This window comes from Biomphalaria glabrata, chromosome 1 (assembly GCF_947242115.1).
Source record: "Biomphalaria glabrata chromosome 1, xgBioGlab47.1, whole genome shotgun sequence".
Lineage (NCBI taxonomy): Eukaryota > Metazoa > Mollusca > Gastropoda > Planorbidae > Biomphalaria > Biomphalaria glabrata.
The window spans coordinates 73,867,471-73,891,408 of NC_074711.1; the positions used below are offsets into that span (position 1 = coordinate 73,867,471).

Here is a 23,938-nt window from a genome sequence, read left to right on the forward strand (position 1 = left end):
AAAGGCCGAAAATAAAATATTGCGTTTTTTCGCGACTTGTGGTGGTCGGGTTGCTAATCTGTCAAAACCAGTTCTTAGTGAGCACCTAGGAGGTAAAAGAAATAATAACATTAACTTGTGTTTATTATTATTAATTACTATCTATTTGTACAGGCTGACTGCATTGAGACTGCGATATCACCTCAACCGCAGCAGACGGCCCCTCCACCAACGGTCATGCTGTACTCGCCGCCATCTTCTCAGCAGCAGCAGCAGTGCCACCAGGCGTCTCCCTGTCAAAAGCGCAGCGTCGCCGTGGACGCCTGCAGCGTGGGCATCGTCACGGAGCCCGAATGTCTAGGGCCATGTGAGCCCGGAACCAGCGTGGGCTTAGAAGGGATTGTGTGGAAGGAGACAGATAATGGTAAGCCTTTCGTTGTGTGTGTGTGTGTGTGTAAAGGAAAAACAAAAAAAGGGGGGGGGGTAAGTCCACTCTACACGTTCCCGCCCTCTAACCTTGTCCGATGTCTGTGATCATTATGCTAGTCACGTGATAGCAAACCCATTGACTAAAACCTATGATAGGCAGGCTATTTAAATGGTAATTCAACGTCTTGGGCTAAACAGCGCTACTGGCATGGCAAACGAGTTTTGTGGGTGCAACTACATTTGGCACTTTAACATGCGTAGGGTGTATGCTAACAACTGACAAACTTTTTCTCGGTGAAAAGAACTAAGAATAGATCTGGAATATGATCGTTTTTTTTGTTTTTTTTTGTATGTAATCATCAAAAGTAGGCTGCTTTCTGGAGTGGTAAAAATGAAGGAACGCATTGAAGGAAGATTTAGCAAAGGATTGAAGGAAAATGGAAAGGGTTGAAGAAAGATTTAGAAAATGAAGGAAGATCTAGGATTTTTTTTTTCCTTTCTACTAATCATGAAACTCCGATTGAAGACTTGAAATGCTCAAATTGTCTTTTGCAAAGTTCTTAACCCTGCTGTTTTTCTAACAGTAGATTGGAGCCTATAAAAAGTGTATACATATATTGAGACTGGGTTCTGATAACTCACGATTACAAGGTGAAGAAAGTGGCCTCCACAAAAGAAGAAGAATACCGGTATATCGGAATTTCGACGGGTCAGAAACTTATAAAGTTTTGTTGTTGTTTTTTTTCATTTTTAACGCTGACACTTTAAATCTTACGTAGGGTGGCAACAGTGTCGTGATAAAGAAATGTCCACTTGTAGCATGCTCGGAATATGTAAATACCGGTACAGCTCCGGATTTACGACAGTGCTTCTACCAAGGGCCTTACCCTCCACAAACTCAAAATATACATATCAAATATTTTCTAAAAAATAAAAGCAAGATTAAATTTAAAAGTACTCTATTTGTTTCTTCTAAACTATAGCATGCTTTCAGATATAAGTATTTGTATTCATTGGTGTATCTTTATTAAAGCTTTTGAAAGAGTGTAGGGGCCTCCACAAAAAAATCCACATACTTAAATCCGGCCCTGACAAGACATCCTCAAGATCCATAAATAGGCTTCCAGAGTGGTCAGCAAGTTATCAGAACAAAATGTTTCCATGAAGTGACCATCAGACAATAGTTACTTTATCAAGTCATCACATACTTCAAGCGTAGACATTGAGGTGATGTAACTCTAGATCTCGCAGAAGTGAGCAAACTTGACCGTGCGCTTTTTAGGTTTCTATCGGTTAGACGTAGATCGAGATCTAATTTAAAAAAAAAAATATCTGACTGTAAAAATTTAAATGCAGTACTCACATTTTGTATCACCAACACTCTCATGCCTCTCCCCCCCCCCTTTTTTTTTTACGTTGTCTCTGCTTTGCTTCTTTGAAGCTTCCACCCCCCCCCCCCTTTCTTTTTCCTTTCCAGCAATCGCCATAAATCATTTGATTCATAACTGGTACAGTGTGCAGCATCCGCTAACTAACCCACTGGGGTATTCTATTACCATATGTCAGGAGTATAATTGGTATTGAATGTCTGGAATAACCTTGGAAGTATATATCAGCAGCATTAAACAAAAGGGGATGGGGGTGGGTGGGGAATTGAGAGGGTCATTTCCTGTTGGTGTGTGTGTGTGGGGGGGGGGAGGACAGGTTTAGTAATATAATGAGGGCTTCTTTTTATTACGTCAGTTCAAAGCTTTAAAAATGTATGTATAAATTTAAAATAGAATAGTTTATAACTTAATATATGACCGGGTATATGGTTGTTTTATTTTCAAGATGATACATAACAATAACCTAAACTTGGTATTACACAAACCACACACACACACTCGGTTTATCAGATAACATTGTCTTCTTTTGTTTTCCTTTCTATTTTATGCTTTCTGATTTTCTCCAAAACACACAGCCATTACATAATCACGTGTTTGTTGTTTTGTTTTTTTTAAGTTTCTGTGGACATGAATTAAATAGTGACATAAACAAGGGGAAGGAGAAGATATGTTTGACTCAAGTGTTTGACTGATAGACTGGTTGTTCGTTTCGATGTCAGTGTTTCTTTAATGTTCCTCTTTCCCCAAAGTCTCAACTATGGTTAGAAATGTATCTAATTACAAGTTCAAGTAGAATATTTCTATGGAATTGCTCAGATGAATTTTGTTAAAATTTATATTTTCTACTAATGATTTTAATAGTTTTTTTTTCCTCCTTAAGAATGACTAACATATTATAAAATTATATTTCAAGCACAGAAACTTTCAAAGTCAATAAGACGTGAAAAAGAACAAGATTTTGTTATATTATAATTGTAAAACTCCCATGAAGGCGCTACTAACTAAATCCAATAAAGAAAACTAAGACAATAACTCGAGGCAGTATGTCAAGACGCTGTCTACGAACATTGGAGACAGAAACATTGATTATGTGTGTGGGCAAAGACTTGAGTATATCATAATAAAGCTGTGTTCTTTTTTTTTTGTCTTAGGGCTCTTGGTGGTGAATGTGACGTGGCGAGGTAAAACGTATGTCGGCACCCTTATGGACGCCACGAGATATGCTTGGGCTCCCCCTAGGTAAGTTGTTTTATTCACTCCCTAGACCAGTTCACATCATATTTGTTCCACTTAGCTTTGAAGCAGCAGCGAAAACAAGCAAACAAAACAGATCTCATCTTCATGTCGCGATGACCTTAAGAGTGTTAACATTTAAAAAAAAAAATGAGTTGATGATGGCATTGCTCGGATTAATTCTGTGAAATAATGTCATGGGTTGACAACTCTCCCTACCCCGCACCGCACACTCCTCCCATTTATCTCCCCTACAATTGCGTTATTTTTCCATTGCAAACCTCTCTGGCAATGTTCTCTCTCGTTCCCACCCCGACCTTATATTTTGTTAAGTCTTGATGCCTACTTAAGTCTTGATGCCTACTTAAGTCTGTATACAGTTGCAGTATCTGACTGGTAAGTCTTGATGCCTACTTAAGTCTTGATGCCTACTTAAGTCTGTATACAGTTGCAGTATCTGACTGGTAAGTCGTGATGCCTACTTAAGTCTTGATGCCTACTTAAGTCTTGATGCCTACTTAAGTCTGTATACAGTTGCAGTATCTGACTGGTAAGTCGTGATGCCTACTTAAGTCTTGATGCCTACTTAAGTCTTGATGCCTACTTAAGTCTGTATACAGTTGCAGTATCTGACTGGTAAGTCGTGATGCCTACTTAAGTCTTGATGCCTACTTAAGTCTGTATACAGTTGCAGTATCTGACTGGTAAGTCTTGATGCCTACTTAAGTCTTGATGCCTACTTAAGTCTGTATACAGTTGCAGTAGCTGACTGGTGTTACGTGTTCAGTTCAGAGTAGGGTACAATCCGATAAAAAGGCGATTTGTGTGTGTGTGTGTCTCTTAGGAATGGGTTGAGGAGGGGGTAATCAAATCAACTTCTATGTTTTGACCTTACTAGGAAAGTGTTATTTGGTGATAAGTTTTAGAATGTTTGGGTGTCTCCCCTTCCAATCGTTTAACCACCCTGCACCACACTCTGCTATTTTCACCAGCTTTTGACATTTCTTCGTGGAGCCTTGGTTTTAGAGTTGTCTGCCCTCTGTTTTCACCCCCCCCCCCTTTTGCTACTATTAGAAATCCTCTTATTCCATTCCTCTTCCCAACCCGGTTCTACCGTGGGCCTAGATCCCCCCTTCCCCTTACGTTTGATTGCCCTTCCTGTCTCTCCAGATACCATAACAAATGAGTGTAATTGAATCTGAGAGAATTTTAAACAGTCTGCTAGTTTAATGGAGGGGGGAAGGGGGTGGTGAATAAAGTTAACAAAGAGGTTGGGTGGTTGGTGAAAAAAATGGAATTCTTTGATCAGTTAGTGAAAGGGGGGGGGGGAGGGTAAGATGTTTTTTTTTTTATCTTTTGGCGGAGGGATACCTGACTTCTTAACATTACGCCATGACCATGACATACAGCTGCTCAAGAACTTGTCTGTGTCTTGGCGCATCAACCTTCGTCTCTCACTTCTTAGTTGTGTCCCCCCCCCCCTCCCCCTTTTCTCTCGTTATCTGTTTCTCTATTTTTTTCTTCTATTTATCAGCCTAGAAAGTAGACATTTAAAAAAAAAAATAAACTCATTGATCTTTAGAGCGACGGATGGTAAAGAGAGAGAGAGAGAGAAAGAGGGGGGGGGGGAAGGGGGGGTGTAGTGTCTTTCCATGTTGTGCTTGCTTCTTAAGAATTTTTTAAAAAGAAATAATGGAGGTGGGTGCGTGTGTGGTGGGCTGCTTGTGAGTGGGTGCTGTCAGATTGAAAAGAAGACGTGGATAAAGCCAAGAGAGTTGCCCAGAACATTGCTAAGAGAAAGCCATTGTACACATCTGCCGGTGTTCTCTGGTCTCGCGCCATATTCACTGGATAACAGCTGCTTTAATACTCCCCCCCCCCCAAACCACCCTTTTTTTTTCTTCCCAATAATTTTCTCAAAATGTGTCTCCCCCCCCCCCCTTGGTTTTGAGAAGATCACGTGTTGGGAGAATGGGGAGTGTGGTGGTGGGGGAAATCTTTTGAAGTTGTCAGCATTTCAAATCATAACAAGAGAACTAGTCTGTTGAAGATTTATTTGTGTGAAAATATTTTTAAATGAATCGTCAGATAATATTATGAAGGGAAACCATTTGTCACTATATTTACAAAACCAGATTCGTTCCTTGGACAACAGCATTATTGAATAATTTTTCTTTAGAAAGGTTTCTCTGCTTATTGAAATAATGTACTTGTAATGTTTGTGTACAATTGTCAATCATTTCAACCTTTTATATTGTTATTGTAATCGGAAATCTCTTGCACTGTCAAGATCGAGACTTGCTAAAGGGAGACAAATTTCTTTGTTTAGGCCCTTGGTGTTGTTATGCTTATTATTTGAAATACATCTTAGTGGAGGGCTGTTATAAATGTTTTTCCAGTTTCTTTTCCATGTTTTTAATTCTTTGGCTTGACTGTATGTTGCTTTTTGTTTTAATATTTATTTTGGGTATCAATTTAGGCAATGTGTCGAGACACACGGCCAACGTTCAACCACTTTCCTTTCAACTGCTGAGCAGAACACTAAGGGGGGGGGGGGCTGGTTAACCTATTACAAATGTTACAGGTTACCACCTCGGTATCTTGGGGACACATTTCTGTGCGTGTGGTGGCGTCGAACGGGCGTAAACGACTTTTTGCCAAACGCTGAAGAGGATTGGGTGAGAGAAAAAAAGAGGGTTGGGGGAGGAGTACAATGGTGTTTTTTTTTATACTCCTTGCAAAGTGGATTTCGGAAATGGGGGGCTCCCCTAGACGTGAAAGCTGACCGAAGCCATTAGCAGTGGGTTCAAGTGGCACTATTGTTTTGTGGGCATTTCAAAATGCGTTAAGCTTGTGTTGCTCAGTAGGACCCCCTGGCTGGTGGTGTAAGGAGAGAATTAAGTCAGCAATAGTTAGTGAATGATCTTTTCGATCTTTTATTCTCAGGCATAAAGCAAATAGCCCATGTCGCTTTTAAAAATTACAAAAAAAAAATAAAAATATTCATGAGTTAGCAAAAAAAAAAAAATCAAAATCTCTCTTAAATCTCTCCTCCGACTTTTCAACCTTGGTTAAGTTTATGTTGCCAAGTCACGTTAAAAAAAATGTTTAGCTTTGGAGAGTATTCTCAAATCACTTAACTCAGATGACGTCATTTCTGTCAGCGACACTAAGTTCGATCCCCGCTTGGCTCTCGCCGCCTTGTTTGGTTTAATTGAAACATTCATGTCCCATGGAAGTCTGTTCAATTTGATTGATTAAGACCAGAATACTTGATGGTGGGGAGCACGGGCTGTGTGTGTGTGGGGGGGGGGGGGGGGATAGAGGGGGCTAGACCATTAGAACTACAGCTGTTGATGGTTGGAAATACCCCCTTGAGATCCTTCGGTTCACCTGCCAGGAGCGGAGTCAGACAACAGCAGTACAATTCACACACGTTGGTTGTTGTTAGTTCCTACACCTCAGCTATCAATCTTCTCTGTTCTCATAGTCACCCCTCTCTCTCTCTCTCTCTCTCTCTCTCTCTCATTCTATGTTTGAGACACACACGCTGTTTCTCTTACGCCCCCCCCCCCTTTCTCATGCTCTCTCTCTCTCTCTCTCTCTCTCTCTCTCTCCCCTGTTTATCGAATTGAATAAGCTCTCACAGTGTGTGTGTCATGCCCACCCCCTCTCCCCCATTCAGTCGACTTCTGTGTATCGTCATGAATAAACCCATTTGTACTCCCAGTCTTTAGGGTCTGGCTCCGGAGTTCTGAATACGTTTAGAATGCGCAGAGCAACCGGGGGGGGGGGGGGTAAGTGTAGAGCAAGAGAGTAAAAGAGGTAGGCATTTAAGATGGGGGGGGGGGGGGAAGGAATAACAGTGAAAGAATGTGTCAGTTTATAATGTTCCATTTGGCAAACTACTAACTCAGAAGACATCTTTTCTCTGCTCCAAGTGCAACTAATAAAGTGGGCCCCTCGTGATGAGAGCAGATAAAATGACTTGGCCGCAGAGCGTCTATTATCCCTGTTATAAGCCACCATTTGTACTCTTCCCTCCCTGACTTCTCGGCCACCTCTCCTCACCCCTTCCACTAACATGCGCCACATGGCCAAATGTCGGACTGAGCTCTGGCCAGCAATACAATGAAAGAATGAGAGAAAATTGAAAAAGTGGTTGGGGGGGGGGGGGTTAAGAAGTGGTAATATAACGATTGAATGTGTGTTTGTTGGGATATGTGTGTGTGTGATGAGATTCTGGTGTCCGAAAGCCCTTTTCTTTCCTCTTTCCTTTGCCAATCCGAGCCCCTCCTCCTATCTGGCTGGCTCTTGTGCTCAGGCCTTCAAGGCAGACACTCTGAAATCTCTTAACAAAATAATCACAATCTTCCACTACCGCGGCTAACGTTTCAAATTACTGTACAGGAAGAGCTCGGGCATGAATGTTACTCGCCCCCTCCCGCCTTTCTTTTATTATAACCTCACTTTTTTTTCCCCTTGTGCCCATCACTTCATTTGAATGAAAATGATCGGTTTCCGCCCTCTCCATCAGCTTCGGCTGTTAACGACGCCAACATTTTGTTAGTTTTAGTGTAGCTTCCCTTTCCAACTTCAGTCTGGTTTATGCAGAGTCTAAATACCATAAAAACATGCTGAAATAGTTTTGTGCAGTCCTCAAAACAAATTGGCTCAAGACTTAAGAACTAAGGGTCGAAATGCTCACCTTAATGATCTACGTCCTATATATAACGGGAGGGGGGAGAGATGTGAGTGGGGGTGGTGGCAGAGTTCAAAACGCCGTGGTCGCTGTTGTAAATAATCATTAAAACAAGTACGATAACTTCAGTCCTTTGCTCTTGCACACAATCTCCTCCTCTCCCCTTTTATTCCCTCCCTTGACAGAGTTCGGTTGGTAACAGGAATACCGTCTGGTAAACGAAGATACGCAGAGGATGTGTGGTTGATGATGGTGGGCTGGGGTGGTGGGTAAACCAGGCTAGCGAAATGAGTTGGGTCAGTGCGTCACGTGCGTGCTCTGTGTGTGAGCAGATGCAGTTGGGGAAGGGTTGATATTTTTTGGCATTATGCAGTAGAGGCTTTCCTGAATTCGCGGAAACGCGGACAGACATTATATCAAAACTGCTACACTTGTCTGATTCTATGGAGAGTGGCTGATGACAAGATGTTGTCCAGATATTTGCATATCACATTGATCTCAATACCAGGGAATTACAACTGGATGGAAAGTGGATGTCTTAGTGAGATTCTGGTCTGGAAGAAGACTGAGCACAGTAGGAATGTATTTTGGAACTGTTTCCTGCCTGGACATCATCTGATCGCCATTAGAATAATTATTTGACATCAATCTATCGCGAATCTCTTATTCTCAATAATAAGACTATAAAAATGTTGATGGTAAACTATAGGGGATTTTTTTTGTGTGTAATATTATCTCGGAAATGTTTTAAGCATAAATCATTGCTCATTCAACGTTGTTTGGCTTGACTCGCTCTAGCCCCCCTTCCCACCCAACTAACAACTAGTCAGCATCTACCAAACTAGGTATTTCTTTACACATTCTGTCTTCCTTTCTACATTTTTAAGTATCTCGATGTCCATTTTAAAAATACTTTTGTTACAAAGCTTATATCACATCTGTCTGTCTGTCTGGTAAAAAGTTTGAACATCCCCCCCCATTTCCCATTCTCGGATCAAGTTAAAACTTTACACAATTATTCATTGAACCTGCCATAACATGAATCAATCAAAACAATAAACCAATTAGTTTATTAATTGTTGGTGATTAATTTTTAAAATGTCAAAATAAGGGAATAAATGCTACGCAATGAGAGCTGTGGATGTATTACGTTTTGACATGTTTTTTTTTCTCCCATTTTCCATTCTCGGATCAAGTTGAAAATTGTAATTATTCAGTCAATAACAATACACGAATCAATCCAAAAATTAACCAGTTAATTAATCATTTAGTAGGTTACTAATGAATACATTTTGTTTTATATAACTGTAATTTTCAGATAAATGAAAGTAATGAGCGTTTATTTCCCCTTAGATAAGCTTTGTTTTTAGAAAATATGCTTGTTCCTGTTTCTGTCACCCACATGCACATTAGGCACTGGCTGTCATCATAATAGAGTGACTATTTGTACTGTGCACATTATGCACTGGCTGTCATCATAATAGAGTGACTATTTGTACTGTGGTGGATAAGTGGGTAAGGGCTTGGCTTACGAAGTGAGGGGTCTCGGCTACGAAGATTGGGTATCTGACATAAGGTGTCGTTGTACTGGCCACATGACATCCTCGTTAACCGTGGACTACAGAAACAGATGACCTTGACATCATCTGTACATCGCAACGTCTGAAAGGGGTACTTTACTTTCTTGTACTAAGCGATCGACGTTTCTAGTGGGGCATTTACCTGGCAGCCTCGTAACGGCTGTGTCTGTTGTATCACTTTGACCCCCTGAATACCGGGGTACCTTAAAACTTAAGCTGCTAGCAGACCCTATCACCTAGTAGGCCTGCCGTAATATAGTGGCAAAACTGTTTTTCATATTTTTGTTTACAATCAACTCACTCTGTCTGGTTAAAATTTGAACACGGTATTTCTTAGATAATTAAACACGTTATTTCTCCCACACCTATTCTCTGATTAAGTTGAATTTTAAAACAATTATTTATTGTACCTAACTGCAACCTAACTAAATATGAATCAATTTCAAAATTTAACAAATTAGTCAATTAATTAAATTCGATAAATAAATACATTCAAACTAGGCTGTTGTTGTGTTATTTACATTCAAACTAGGCTGCTGTTGTGTTATTTACATTCAAACTAGGCTGCTGCTGTTGTGTTATTTACATTCAAACTAGGCTGTTGTTGTGTTATTTACATTCAAACTAGGCTGCTGTTGTGTTATTTACATTCAAACTAGGCTGCTGCTGTTGTGTTATTTACATTCAAACTAGGCTGCTGCTGTTGTGTTATTTACATTCAAACTAGGCTGCTGCTGTTGTGTTATTTACATTCAAACTAGGCTGCTGCTGTTGTGTTATTTACATTCAAACTAGGCTGCTGCTGTTGTGTTATTTACATTCAAACTAGGCTGCTGCTGTTGTGTTATTTACATTCAAACTAGGCTGCTGCTGTTGTGTTATTTACATTCAAACTAGGCTGCTGCTGTTGTGTTATTTACATTCAAACTAGGCTGCTGCTGTTGTGTTATTTACATTCAAACTAGGCTGCTGCTGTTGTGTTATTTACATTCAAACTAGGCTGCTGCTGTTGTGTTATTTACATTCAAACTAGGCTGCAGCTGTTGTGTTATTTACATTCAAACTAGGCTGCTGCTGTTGTGTTATTTACATTCAAACTAGGCTGCTGCTGTTGTGTTATTTACATTCAAACTAGGCTGCTGCTGTTGTGTTATTTACATTCAAACTAGGCTGCTGCTGTTGTGTTATTTACATTCAAACTAGGCTGCTGTTGTGTTATTTACATTCAAACTAGGCTGCTGTTGTGTTATTTACATTCAAACTAGGCTGCTGTTGTGTTATTTACATTCAAACTAGGCTGCTGTTGTGTTATTTACATTCAAACTAGGCTGCTGTTGTGTTATTTACATTCAAACTAGGCTGCTGTTGTGTTATTTACATTCAAACTAGGCTGCTGCTGTTGTGTTATTTACATTCAAACTAGGCTGCTGCTGTTGTGTTATTTACATTCAAACTAGGCTGCTGTTGTGTTATTTACATTCAAACTAGGCTGCTGTTGTGTTATTTACATTCAAACTAGGCTGCTGCTGTTGTGTTATTTACATTCAAACTAGGCTGCTGTTGTGTTATTTACATTCAAACTAGGCTGCTGCTGTTGTGTTATTTACATTCAAACTAGGCTGCTGTTGTGTTATTTACATTCAAACTAGGCTGCTGCTGTTGTGTTATTTACATTCAAACTAGGCTGCTGCTGTTGTGTTATTTACATTCAAACTAGGCTGCTGTTGTGTTATTTACATTCAAACTAGGCTGCTGTTGTGTTATTTACATTCAAACTAGGCTGCTGTTGTGTTATTTACATTCAAACTAGGCTGCTGCTGTTGTGTTATTTACATTCAAACTAGGCTGCTGCTGTTGTGTTATTTACATTCAAACTAGGCTGCTGCTGTTGTGTTATTTACATTCAAACTAGGCTGCTGTTGTGTTATTTACATTCAAACTAGGCTGCTGCTGTTGTGTTATTTACATTCAAACTAGGCTGCTGCTGTTGTGTTATTTGTTTTGGTTACATTCAGAAAGATCAATAGCATGCGATTTTCATGTTGACATTGTTTATATTTAAAAAATGCACTGAATAGATCAGGTTAATCATTAGTTAAAAATGAGTTATCAGTTTTCAACATTACTCCGTTTTATGAGAGAGAGAGAGGGGCAGATTCAAATCGTTAACTGAAAATAAAACTGTATGCTGATGGAAGTGGATTTTGAAGATAGTGTTCTGGCAGCGTGCTTGCCAGTGTTTGGGTGTAGAACAACAGCAACAACCTGTTTCTAATCATTTTAAATTGTGTTCCATCTTTCGTTGCATCGTACCATACCACACTGGCTGTTTGCTTTTTCTACACCACACTGGCTGTTGGCTTTTTCTATACCACACTGGTTGATGGCTTTTTCTATACCACACTGGCTGTTGGCTTTTTCTATACCACACTGGCTGTTGGCTTTTTCTATACCACACTGGCTGTTGGCTTTTTCTACACCACACTGGCTGTTGGCTTTTTCTATACCACACTGGCTGTTGGCTTTTCTATACCACACTGGTTGATGGCTTTTTCTATACCACACTGGCTGTTGGCTTTTTCTAGTCATACCACACCGGTTGATGACTTTTTCTATACCACACTGGTTGTTGGCTTTTTCTATACCACACTGGCTGTTGGCTTTTTCTATACCACACTGGTTGATGGCTTTTTCTATACCACACTGGCTGTTGGCTTTTTCTATACCACACTGGCTGTTGGCTTTTTCTATACCACACTGGCTGTTGGCTTTTTCTATACCACACTGGCTGTTGGCTTTTTCTAGTCATACCACACCGGTTGATGACTTTTTCTATACCACACTGGTTGTTGGCTTTTTCTATACCACACTGGCTGTTGGCTTTTTCTATACCACACTGGCTGTTGGCTTTTTCTATACCACACTGGTTGATGGCTTTTTCTATACCACACTGGCTGTTGGCTTTTTCTAGTCATACCACACCGGTTGATGACTTTTTCTATACCACACTGGTTGTTGGCTTTTTCTATACCACACTGGCTGTTGGCTTTTTCTATACCACACTGGCTGTTGGCTTTTTCTATACCACACTGGTTGATGGCTTTTTCTATACCACACTGGCTGTTGGCTTTTTCTAGTCATACCACACCGGTTGATGACTTTTTCTATACCACACTGGTTGTTGGCTTTTTCTATACCACACTGGCTGTTGGCTTTTTCTATACCACACTGGCTGTTGGCTTTTTCTATACCACACTGGTTGATGGATTTTTTTTTCTAGTCATACCACACTGGCTGTTGGCTTTTTATATACCACACTGGCTGTTGGCTTTTTCTATACCACACTGGTTGATGGCTTTTTTTTTCTAGTCATACCACACTGGCTGTTGGCTTTTTATATACCACACTGGCTGTTGACTTTTTCTATACCACACTGGCTGTTGGCTTTTTATATACCACACTGGCTGTTGGCTTTTCTATACCACACTGGCTGTTGGCTTTCGTATACCACACTGGCTGTTGGCTTTTCTATGCCACACTGGTTGTTGGCTTTTTATATACCACACTGGCTGTTGGCTTTTTCTACACCACACTGGTTGTTGGCTTTTTCTATACCACACTGGCTGTTGGCTTTTTCTACACCACACTGGTTGTTGGCTTTTTATATACCATACTGGCTGTTAGCTTTTTCTATACCACACTGGCTGTTGGCTTTTTCTATACCACATTGGTTGATGGCTTTTTTTTTCTAGTCATACCACACTGGCTGTTGGCTTTTTATATACCACACTGGCTGTTGGCTTTTTCTATACCACACTGTTTGATGGCTTTTTTTTTCTAGTCATACAACACTGGCTGTTGACTTTTTCTATACCACACTGGTTGTTGGCTTTTTCTATACCACACTGGCTGTTGGATTTTTATATACCACACTGGCTGTTGACTTTTTATATACCACACTGGCTGTTGACTTTTTATATACCACACTGGCTGTTGGCTTTTCTATACCACACTAACTGTTGATTTTTTCTATACCACACTGGCTGTTGGCTTTTCTATACCACACTGGCTGTTGGCTTTTCTATACCACACCGGCTGTTGGCTTTTCTATACCACACTGGCTGTTGGCTTTTCTATACCACACTGGTTGATGGCTTTTTATATACCACACTGGTTGTTGGCTTTTTCTATACCACACTGGCTGTTGACTTTTTCTATACCACACTGGCTGTTGGCTTTTCTATACCACACTGGCTGTTGACTTTTTCTATACCACACTGGCTGTTGACTTTTTCTATACCACACTGGTTGTTGGCTTTTTCTATACCACACTGGCTGTTGGATTTTTATATACCACACTGGCTGTTGGCTTTTCTATACCACACTGGTTGATGGCTTTTTATATACCACACTGGTTGTTGGCTTTTTATATACCACACTGGCTGTTGGCTTTTCTATACCACACTGGATGTTGACTTTTTATATACCACACTGGCTGTTGGCTTTTTTTCTAGTCATACTACACTGGCTGTTGACTTTTTCTATACCACACTGGTTGATGGCTTTTTTTTTCTAGTCATACCACACTGGCTGTTGGCTTTTTATATACCACACTGGCTGTTGACTTTTTCTATACCACACTGGCTGTTGGCTTTTCTATACCACACTGGCTGTTGACTTTTTCTATACCACACTGGCTGTTGGCTTTTCTATACCACACTGGTTGTTGGCTTTTTCTATACCACACTGGCTGTTGGATTTTTATATACCACACTGGCTGTTGACTTTTTATATACCACACTGGCTGTTGACTTTTTATATACCACACTGGCTGTTGACTTTTTCTAGTCATACCACACTCGCTGTTGACTTTTTCTGGTCGTACTACACTGGCTGTTGCCTTATATTGGTCATACCACATTGGCTGTTACACCCCACTAGGAAAAGATGGATGTTCATTTGTAGATTAAACAATTTTTTGTTTGTTTTCAATTTTAGATAATGAGAACAAAGCTGAATCTTTATTCGTAGATCATTTTTACCTTCCAATCGAATACATTCTCGCACCTTTCATGACACGCCACCCTCATTGGCTTCTGCGGCGTGACTCAACAACTGTATGCCCTCCGACGCCCCCCCCCCCTCCCCTTTTTTTCGCTGTCATTCTGTGTAACATTAACTCTAACCGCCACCTCGACAAATACAATTATTAACTTGCCGAGAGTGGGAAAGATAAGGTTTTATTGATGAAAGACGTCAACAGAAGCCATTAACACCGTTGGCTGAAACGACATTACAGGCAATGTTTCCATAAATTAAGAATGTTTCAAATGAGATTGTCACTCAACCATTTATTTCATGAACTGTTGTATGCAAGCTCATAATCACTAAATCTCTGTAAATTAAGTCTATTATATAACGCTTATATTTGGTTTGTTTATTATATTAGGCATTCTTTATTTAATAAAATCAGATATCTATGGTCTATCATATAAAAGCCCTTAACTTAGGTCTATTATATAAAACCGAGAGCTGTTGTCAATGATATATATCCTATTTCGGCTGTTACCAAATAAAAAAAAATGTAGCCTCTTTAAAACAGTTTCTTATTTCTAGTCTTGTGAAACCTAATTCTAATACCTGATTCTAAACTTCTTTCAGGCCCAGTGGTTGTGAATCTCCAGTCAGCGATTTTGAGTCTAGAACCCCAAAAGGTCGAGGCAAACGCAACTGTAGAAATGCCAACCAAATGAACGAGCGTCTCCCCGAGGGCAGAAAGCTAAGGAAAGGTCGTAGGGGGACTGTAAATAGCGCAAGCAGCAATTTCACTGCTCCGCCAAGTCCCGCTAAATCAGATATCAGCTCTTTCAGTGCCAAGAGGAAGGCCAGGCCTAACGAAGTAGACTGCGAGAAGCCTAAAAGGAGCCGCTCCTGTTCCAGGGGCGTGACGGGGGCGGAAAGCCCCACCCCGGATGGGTACATCGTCTGCCCGGAGCCCAATTGTCACAAGAAGTATAAACACATGAACGGGCTCCGGTACCACCGGACGCATGCCCACCGGAAGAACTCTGCCAACGAGGACACTAGAGATGAAGATGAGGAAGATGAAGACGAGGAGATGAAAATGGATAAAAAAGAGAAGGCGACGACAGTGTCTGAGAGAGCCGAGAGGATGAAAGCGAAAGAGAGGCAGAAAATCAAAGAGCAGCAACGGTGTGATCGCGATTCCAAGGATTCTATAGATGATGACATTCCTCTGAAAGAAATAGCTAACAAAGGCAACAGTAAGGCAGATCCTGTCCCGGTTGCTGGCGTCTGTAAAGAGAAGCAGGAAGAAGAGTCTAGCAGTAGTGGAAACATAGGCTCTTCTTTACATAGCTCAGTAAGTTGTGCTTCCAGCATTACTCCCAAGCCTGAACCCCAGGTTGTCTTGACTAAAACCAATGTTTCATCCCAAAAAGACTGTCCGTCTCCCAGCGTGAGCAATGGGACAGCCAAAAAGAAAATTCCGAATGCTCCTAGCACGCCATCTGATGTGGCGTCTCCCCAACCTGTATCAACACCTACTTCTTCCGTGCCTTCCCTGCCAACAAGTGAAATCTCAGCTCCAGCTGCTGTAAATATTGCCAGCACCACGGCTCACGGTGTCTCCCTGATGACCACAATAAAGTCTCCGATCACATCACAGGTGTTTCAAATTTCACCCACCGGCAACCTGGCTGGAGTAGCCATAGTCACACAAGCCAACACAATGGTTAGCCTGGTCACTGCACAGACTTTGCCACTAATGACCACAGCAACCAGCCTGTCCTCCACTTGTGCAACATTGGCCAACACAGTGACTACATCCATTCTAGCTATGTCCATCTCTGGAGACAGGCAGAATTCTAATAAAAGTTCATCATTTCTTCCAAAAACTGTCAATTCAGCCCGACCAATAGTACCAGCATTAAGTCATTCTCATTCTACCAGTATATCAACTGCGTCCTCTATGCAAACCCACAATACGTCACTCAAACCTATTCAGCCAAAACCGACAATCATGGGTGACTATTCAACACCCAGCCCTGCTCTTTCTGACCTCAATAGTGGAAAACACAAAAAATCTAAGAAGAAAAAGGATAGCCCAATTTGTCCTTCGGGCTCCAAATCTCATGACAAGTTACTATCGTCTAGAGACAACCCAGCAAATGATAACTTTTCCCATGATGACCAGTACAAATGCGAGAGGTCATCTGTGTTAGTCACCTCTAATCCGTCCAAACCATATGAAGCTTCCAGCCCTAGCTTGGATATGTCTAAATCTGTCAGTTCTCCATTCCAGCCATCCCAAGACTCACCGAAGCTTCAAAGGTTGAATTCAGAATCCCCCATGTCTAGTGGAACGAGGTTGGCCATCCCACCTTCCACATTGTCATTGGCCCCTGTTGATCTCAAAAGCACAATCAATGATGACGTTCACAGTCCAGCATACTCTGACATCTCTGATGCCAATGACAGTAACTCTCCACCTCAAGAGGACAGCCCGAAAAAAGATTCCAAAAAAGATGTCCAGATGAATGGGCCTGCTTCTCATCTTGGCTCAAATGCTGGCAACGTCCAGCAACATTTTGGCAACATCTTCTATTATGGAGGCCCTCAGAATTTTCTTCCTCACAATTTAAGTCCACAAATGTCATCGCCTAAAGGTATCAAAAAAGAAAACCCTGATGATAGACAGGCAGAGAGCGCTGACAAAAAGGAAGCTTCTCATTCCATGCAGGAAGAGGAACTGCAGCAGCAACAAAAATTTAACTACTATTATCCTCAAATTCAGAGCTTTATAAACCCTTACAACTCTCCGGCCCTTGATCCCCACTACAGTCTAATGATGCAACAGAATCCTGCCTTCAGACAGCAGTATGATGAATATAAACGTATCATCCATCACCAACAGCAGCAACAGCAAGATGCCTCCAATGGCACAGAGGACAACCTTGGGAAGCAGTCAAATGTTGGAAACCCACCCAACAGACCTCAGGGCTTTGACTTTTCTCGGAAACAAACTTTCTCGCCAAACATCAGCGGCACTGATAGTACAGGAGGTGGGGAAAGGAGGCATGGTGACGAGCGAGACCAGGCACTGCGGGATAAGCAGACAGAAAATCTTCAAATCCTGAAGGAAAACATTGAGCTCAAATCCCAGATGGGACAACATCAGGATCCCTATCAACTTTACAAGCAGCAGCAGCAGCAACAACAACAGCAACAGAATGATCTTAGGGCTCAGATGTACCAAAAACAGAAACTTCTCGAGAACAATCGACAAGACAAACGCAAAGTGCCACCAGAGCTGACTAGTAACAGTCGAATGTCCCCAGGTCAGTCTCCGGGTCAGTCGGGGTCATCTTTATCATCCAGGCTACAACAGGACAATAAGCCTATGGAACTGCTAACGCATGACATGATTAAAAAGGAAGTTGTACAGCCTAAGGACCACCACCGATCTGACCCTGTATCCACAGACAGTAATAGGAGATATGATGTCAAGGAGGAGTCTAGGCCACCCTCATCTCATGACAAATCTCGACCAGGATTGTCTGGCACACCCAACATTCCCACTGGAGGCTCATCAACTTCCGCCCCGACATCTTCATCTGCGAATTCGTCCATATCCATGCAAGCACAGATACCATCTTCCATACCAGTCTCATTGGTGACGTCTATGGCACAGCAGCCTATAGCTGGGGCCGGCTACTCGTATCCTTACTACGCACCATTTCGTCCCTTGCCGCTTGACCCTACACACCCTATGTTTAGACCTCACCACCACATCATTGGCTATACTGCTGCCCCTAACGCTTTTATACCTCCTTCTCCACTCGGCTTTCGTGTTGAAACGGAGAAAATTATGTCCGCGAAATGTGGGGCCTCCCCAGATCCTGAGAACCTCAAAGTGGGGGGCGGAGACTCTGCGACGGTTCCTGCTGGCTACTCCAGCTCAACACCCGTGCACAAAATCCACGAACTTCAGGAGAAAGGTCTAGGGCGGCCCGGTCCTGGAGTACATTCCCCGGCCCCGACTAGATCTGGTGGTTCAGATGCTCTGACTACTTCCAGGTCGTCCTCCCCTGGACATCCAGTAGATAAGGTGAAGGACAAACAGAGGGAGTATTCAAGCTCACCACCGACCCAAAGACACGTGCATACACACCATCACACCCATGTCGTGGGTGGATTTCCACCTCTATATCCACCTGACCCTTATGGTAAGTCCTAGCTTGGATTTGTATAGTGTGTGTGTGTGCACTAAACACGATATATGTTCTTTTTTTTTCCCCCTAAATACTGTGTTGTTTTTCTGGTTACTTACACTGTGAATATAACTGCAGCAAAGATGTTTCTATTCAATGTACTTAGAACGTTACTTCTTTCAATGATTTACCTTATCGCTGTGTTACATCAATGTTGTATGGAATAAACTCTCTGCCTATGTACCGAAGTTCTCTGAGCTCATTATAATTATGTTATAAGGCCTTTGACCTGACAGTTTCAAACCTGCCAGGAGGGGGGGGGGGAGGGCATTACATGGATTTGACTAATTTTTTTTTTTTTTTGTGGAAAAACATTAATCATTAAAAACTATTTATCAGGCATCTTTTGCGTTTTTGTTTATTGTTTTATAATTGATCTTGAGGGTTTCACTGCTTTCATAAAAGTAACTAGTTATTGTTAAACAAATCATTATTGGAATGAAAAAAATACATAATTTAATGCACCATCTTTTGGCATTTAGTGCTATCTTTTTTTTCAAATAATCTGTAGTGTGTGTGACATCAGGGAATTACTTTCACATTAATTAATGATATATAAAAAAGGACTTTATAAATAAACAAAAAGGTTACAGGAAAAACAAATTATGTATTGTCTCTAAATATGGGTTGGGAAGTGGACCTCGGTGTTGGTTAGGGATTGAAATCATGCTCTGGTAAAAGGAGAGGGGGGGGGGTGATAGCTAGACGTATACAATACATTTAAGGATTAAACTATTTTGCTTTACCTCTGTACCACACGATCTAACACACAATAATCATATAATCCGTTTCTTCATTTTGACCTTCCCCTGGTGCACTGTAGCCCAATGTCTATGCCAAAGAGTGATTCTATGGTTCAATTCACACCACGGATCATTAGCAGTATTGATCCCTTTATTCAGTGCCCCACACTATCACGCACATACCAAGAGGGGGGGGTGTACATCAGTGAGTCCATTGACACCACCAAATAGTTCATGAAATCAACACAACAGTGTCATACATAGTCTTACACACATTTATTTGTCTCTTTTTTTTTTTCTTTCTCACTCTCCGTCTCTCTGGTCAGCCATGTAAACCTCAGACACTACACACTGAACAGGTCAACGAGTGTGTTGAACCCAAACATTAATCTTCATGCCTGGGTCATAAATAATTTAGGGTCGAGAGCCAGGTTCGTTTGGATGGGTACTTTTAGGTCACATATTTGTCTAAAATATATATATATTTTTTTATTCGTTTGTTTTCTGATATCGTCACTTCCGCTATACTTCTCACATCCGGTCAGACTCCGTACTACTGATTTATTCGATTATGTTCGTCGTTTCTTCTAAAAGCTGTCAATTCGTCCAGGGTCGATTTTACTAATTAATTCTCATTCTACGATTATATCAACTGAGATCCAGTAATGTCTGTGCAAACTGGTTTAAATACTTCTTCCCCCGCCTCCACCACCCTAATACGTCCGAGAAAAAGTAATTCTTTAATTGTGGATTTAAGATGTGTAGTTTATTTCTTTACCGCCCTACACACCACAGCCTGTGTTAGGATTTCAACGCGTAACTGCAATAAGCGTGCACCATTGGGTGTAATAGGTCCCTTTGGAACACAACAAGGTTCTAGTTAGAGGGTAGAGTTAGGATAAGACTACTCTTGTTTTGGGAACACTGCTAGATTACACCGCCTGTGTAGGATTAGTTTTTTTGTTTTTTTTTTCGTTTTGGTTAATTACTGTTTACCGTAAACATTCTCCGTGATGGCCAAGTCGTGTTTTCTTTACAAACTTTTTTTCTAATAAAAAAAAAGAAACAAAAACAAAGATGACAGCAGGTTAGAAAGCTTGCAAAATGTCAATAATCAGAATGAGAGAAATCGATGACCTCTTTTCACAGGCTCGCCCTCCATCTTGCAATTCAACTCTTTTTAGTTTGTTCCTCTGTTAGTCTTCACTCACGCAGACCAACCGATGGCTTAACTGCAGATGTCTGGAATGTTTTTATTTTAAACGATGATTACATAGAACTTGGTTGCCTTTTGATCCAGGCAGAGGAAAGAAAGAGTGGGCAAAATGGGGTGTTGGGAAGAGAGGGGGGAGCTACAGGAAGTGCCCTCCCACCCCACCCCGTGTTTGTGATTAGTGTGGCAGTTTTCTTGAAACTTCCCTTGGCCATTTGCGTAAAGTAGGGGAGATAACCTCGCTAACATGAGACACATTCACGGAGTTTAATGGGAGAGCGCTAGAGTGTACGACCTATGTGGTTTGTAATAACTGGTGGGAGAGGGGGGGGGGGTAATAAACACACACACGTAGGAATCTCGTTTGTCTTGTCATAGAGTAACACACACACACATACGTAACGGAAGTTGGCGGGTTTTTATGAAAACGTTGTTTACATTGAACTTTACAGCAGACGTGAAAAAACACAATTAGTGTACATCCTCGACAGCGCCTTATTTCCCCCCCCCCCCGACCTCTTCCCTTCTTTTCGACGTACTTCTTGCATATCGTGCTTTGAGCAATGTGGATGTCTTTATGTCAGGCTGTATGACACATCTACAGATTTTCGGCCAAGCTTTTTGGGGCTTTGGGGGGGTACCACTAGTCTAATAACACTGTATGGTTACCCAGAAATTCCACACGGTATCCAGTGAATTCTCCTGTTCATTCTGACGAGCTGTTGCAGTGACCGCATGGCCGGACGATGAGGGGAAAATAAATGAATAGGGCTTTCTGCATTTCCTTCTTCGAGGTTTTTCTTTCTTTTTTTTAAACTTCTTGTAGAAGTCTTGTTTAGTTTTTTCACTTTCTGTTTCCCCCCCCCCCCAACTTTCTCTGTGTGTGGTAAGCTCCCCTTCTTTTCTGTTTCCATCTCTCCTTCTCCCTTTCTTTCTCTCCTCTAATCTGATTTGATCCACCTCCACTTAGCCACAGCGAGCTGTGTTGTACGCTATTGATTGACCTCTGTTCGACCTTCAATGTCCCCTACCACCCCTCGCTCTTATGGCCATCTTTATTCCCCTCCGTTTTCTTTTCTCTCTCTCTTCCTTCCCTTCTTCTCTTTCCCCTTTATTTCTTAACACGCCTCTCTCCTGTCCACCTTGGCCGTCTTGATGGAAAAGATAGTTGATGTCCGGCTTACACACACCACGCGAACAAACACACACTGGGGGGGGGTGTACTTTCTCCCCTAGAGTCAATCTTTCAAACAAAATTTTTCTTTTCTACCTCATCAAAATAACCAAGCTCGCTCCCTTTCCCTCCCCCCAACTAACCCCCCCTCTCTCTCACAATGACCTCCCCTCTCTCTAGTTAGTTCAACCATTCCTTTTCGTTTTTGTTTCCGATATTTTTTTTGTCTGACATATCTCGGGTTGTGTCCCTGATATCCGGAACAATCAACCCGGGACTCTATATTAAGATAGAAACATCGATTGTGTCATGAGGTGTTTTTTTTGTGTGTGTGTGTGTGTTCAAAATGTATGACACTTTGTCCAGTGAAGACCTATCGATGTTTAGGAATGGTACCTGGACATCTTGTCAAGTGAGAGAGGGGGGGACTGAAGCCACCGAGCCAACGTCAGAAATGCTGAATGAAAGTTTTTTTTTTTTATCTCTAGCTTTCACACTTGTGTGTGTGTGTGTGATGGGAGGGGGTGTGTGTATTGATTATTTGTGAAGCTCTGAGGTTTGGTTATGATCCAGCATCTGTCAGAGCTTTGTGTCCGCTGACTTACAATACAATATTGATTATGTCATGGGGATTGCTAGTTATGTTGCTCTTTATTTTTTTCTTTTTTTCTTACTTTCTTGTTCATAAATAATTGTCCGAAATTATAGACATCTTTTTTTTTATTTGCGTTCTAAAACTCTCTCTTCATATTTAAAAAAAAAAAAAAAAATTTGTACACAGTATTTCTCCCTATTCCTACTTCTGGGATCAAGTATCAACTTTGGTAACTTATTCACAGTCTTCATAGACGATGATAAGACATGGATCAATAAAAAATTAACCAATAAGTTAATTAATTTGTGGTAATTAATTGGTTTTGTTTAACATAGTAAAAAGGAGATAAATATTGCAGTATTGAGCTATATAACAGTCATTGTGCGCTTTCCTATAAATAGGTTGTTTTTTTTGGGGGGGGGGGGCATGGACCATGCTCTCTTCTCTCTCTCTCTCTCTTTCTCTCTCTCTTTCTCTCTCTCTCTTGGTATTTTATTTTCCACGTCTATGTTTATTTGACTCGGTTCCCTGACATCTCATCCTACCAGACATTTCATCATTGCATAAAGTGCATTTTGCAAACATAAATACATGTAGGTGTCATTTAGTAATTAACCTACTGAGCAAGTTAACCCTAACCCTAAATGATGAATTGCTATAATGATGAAATGTTGCAATGATGAAATGTCTCGTAGGATGAGGTGTCTGGTCACCCTTTGACTCAATGCGAGACGTGTCTCACGTTTCATCTTCATTTTGTACTTTCTGCCTTGGCTCCATGTCTCGCTTTTGACGATATGATCTCTCGCTGTATCCCACTAGCCTGCAGTACACAGTGGCTTCACAGGCATTGATGATACCGACTTCTTCTATTCCCCCCCCCCCCCATCTCTCTCTCTCTCTCTCTTCCATTATACTAAGGCTAACCAGGTGGCTCTATGAAGTACCCACGTTTTTCCATTCAGACTTCTCCAGAGCTTTTAGTCTATATGCCCGAACCAAAATTAGCTGCATTTATACCTTCTTGCACTCTTTGCATCTGTCAAGATGACTTCAGAGATGAACTCCAAGCAGGAACAAGACACTCCCCCCCCCATTTTTTTTCACTGTACCCTAGCGCAGCTCCACATAGGCCCACACTTATGCATGATGTTCGACACCGCTTCCCCAACCGACAAGTTTCAAATACAAAGCCATGTTATTGTAGTTGCTATGGTTCCCAATCTATGGACACTTATCATCGAGTGTCATCAAATTCAACCCAACATTCTATGATCTATCAATATGTATTCTTTAACTAGTTTTATAGTTTCTATTTATTTCCGGCTCCTCTCACAGCAACCATGACAATTAAAGAGTTAGCTTCGTAGAAAGTGACAGATATTGATATGCTAATTATACCATAAAGCAAATTAAGGAAAGGAGGAGCTTACTCTTCTGGAGTACACAAATACTTGATGAAGAACTAGAACAAAAAACAAAATTTCGTAACCTTTCCCCCAATCTAAATAGCTGGAGTATTTTGAAAGTCTTATTTTTTGTTTGAACGTATTGGGTAATGAAGCACAGCACCTTTAAGTGTTCATCTTACTTGACAGCATTATTATTA

General features: G+C 41.2%; 1 protein-coding gene across 6 annotated transcripts in view; it reads left to right on the forward strand.

The window, feature by feature from the left end:
• Positions 1 to 23,938, forward strand: part of LOC106074050 (zinc finger protein 608-like) — a 75,454-nt gene that overhangs the window by 22,669 nt on the left and 28,847 nt on the right. For all 6 annotated transcript variants that reach the window (XM_056013693.1, XM_056013677.1, XM_056013686.1 and 3 more), the window contains 3 exons: positions 154 to 403; positions 2,948 to 3,035; positions 14,973 to 18,559. In XM_056013693.1, coding sequence (XP_055869668.1) covers positions 154 to 403; positions 2,948 to 3,035; positions 14,973 to 18,559 — 3,925 coding nt within the window. The remainder of the gene's footprint in view (positions 1 to 153; positions 404 to 2,947; positions 3,036 to 14,972; positions 18,560 to 23,938) is intronic.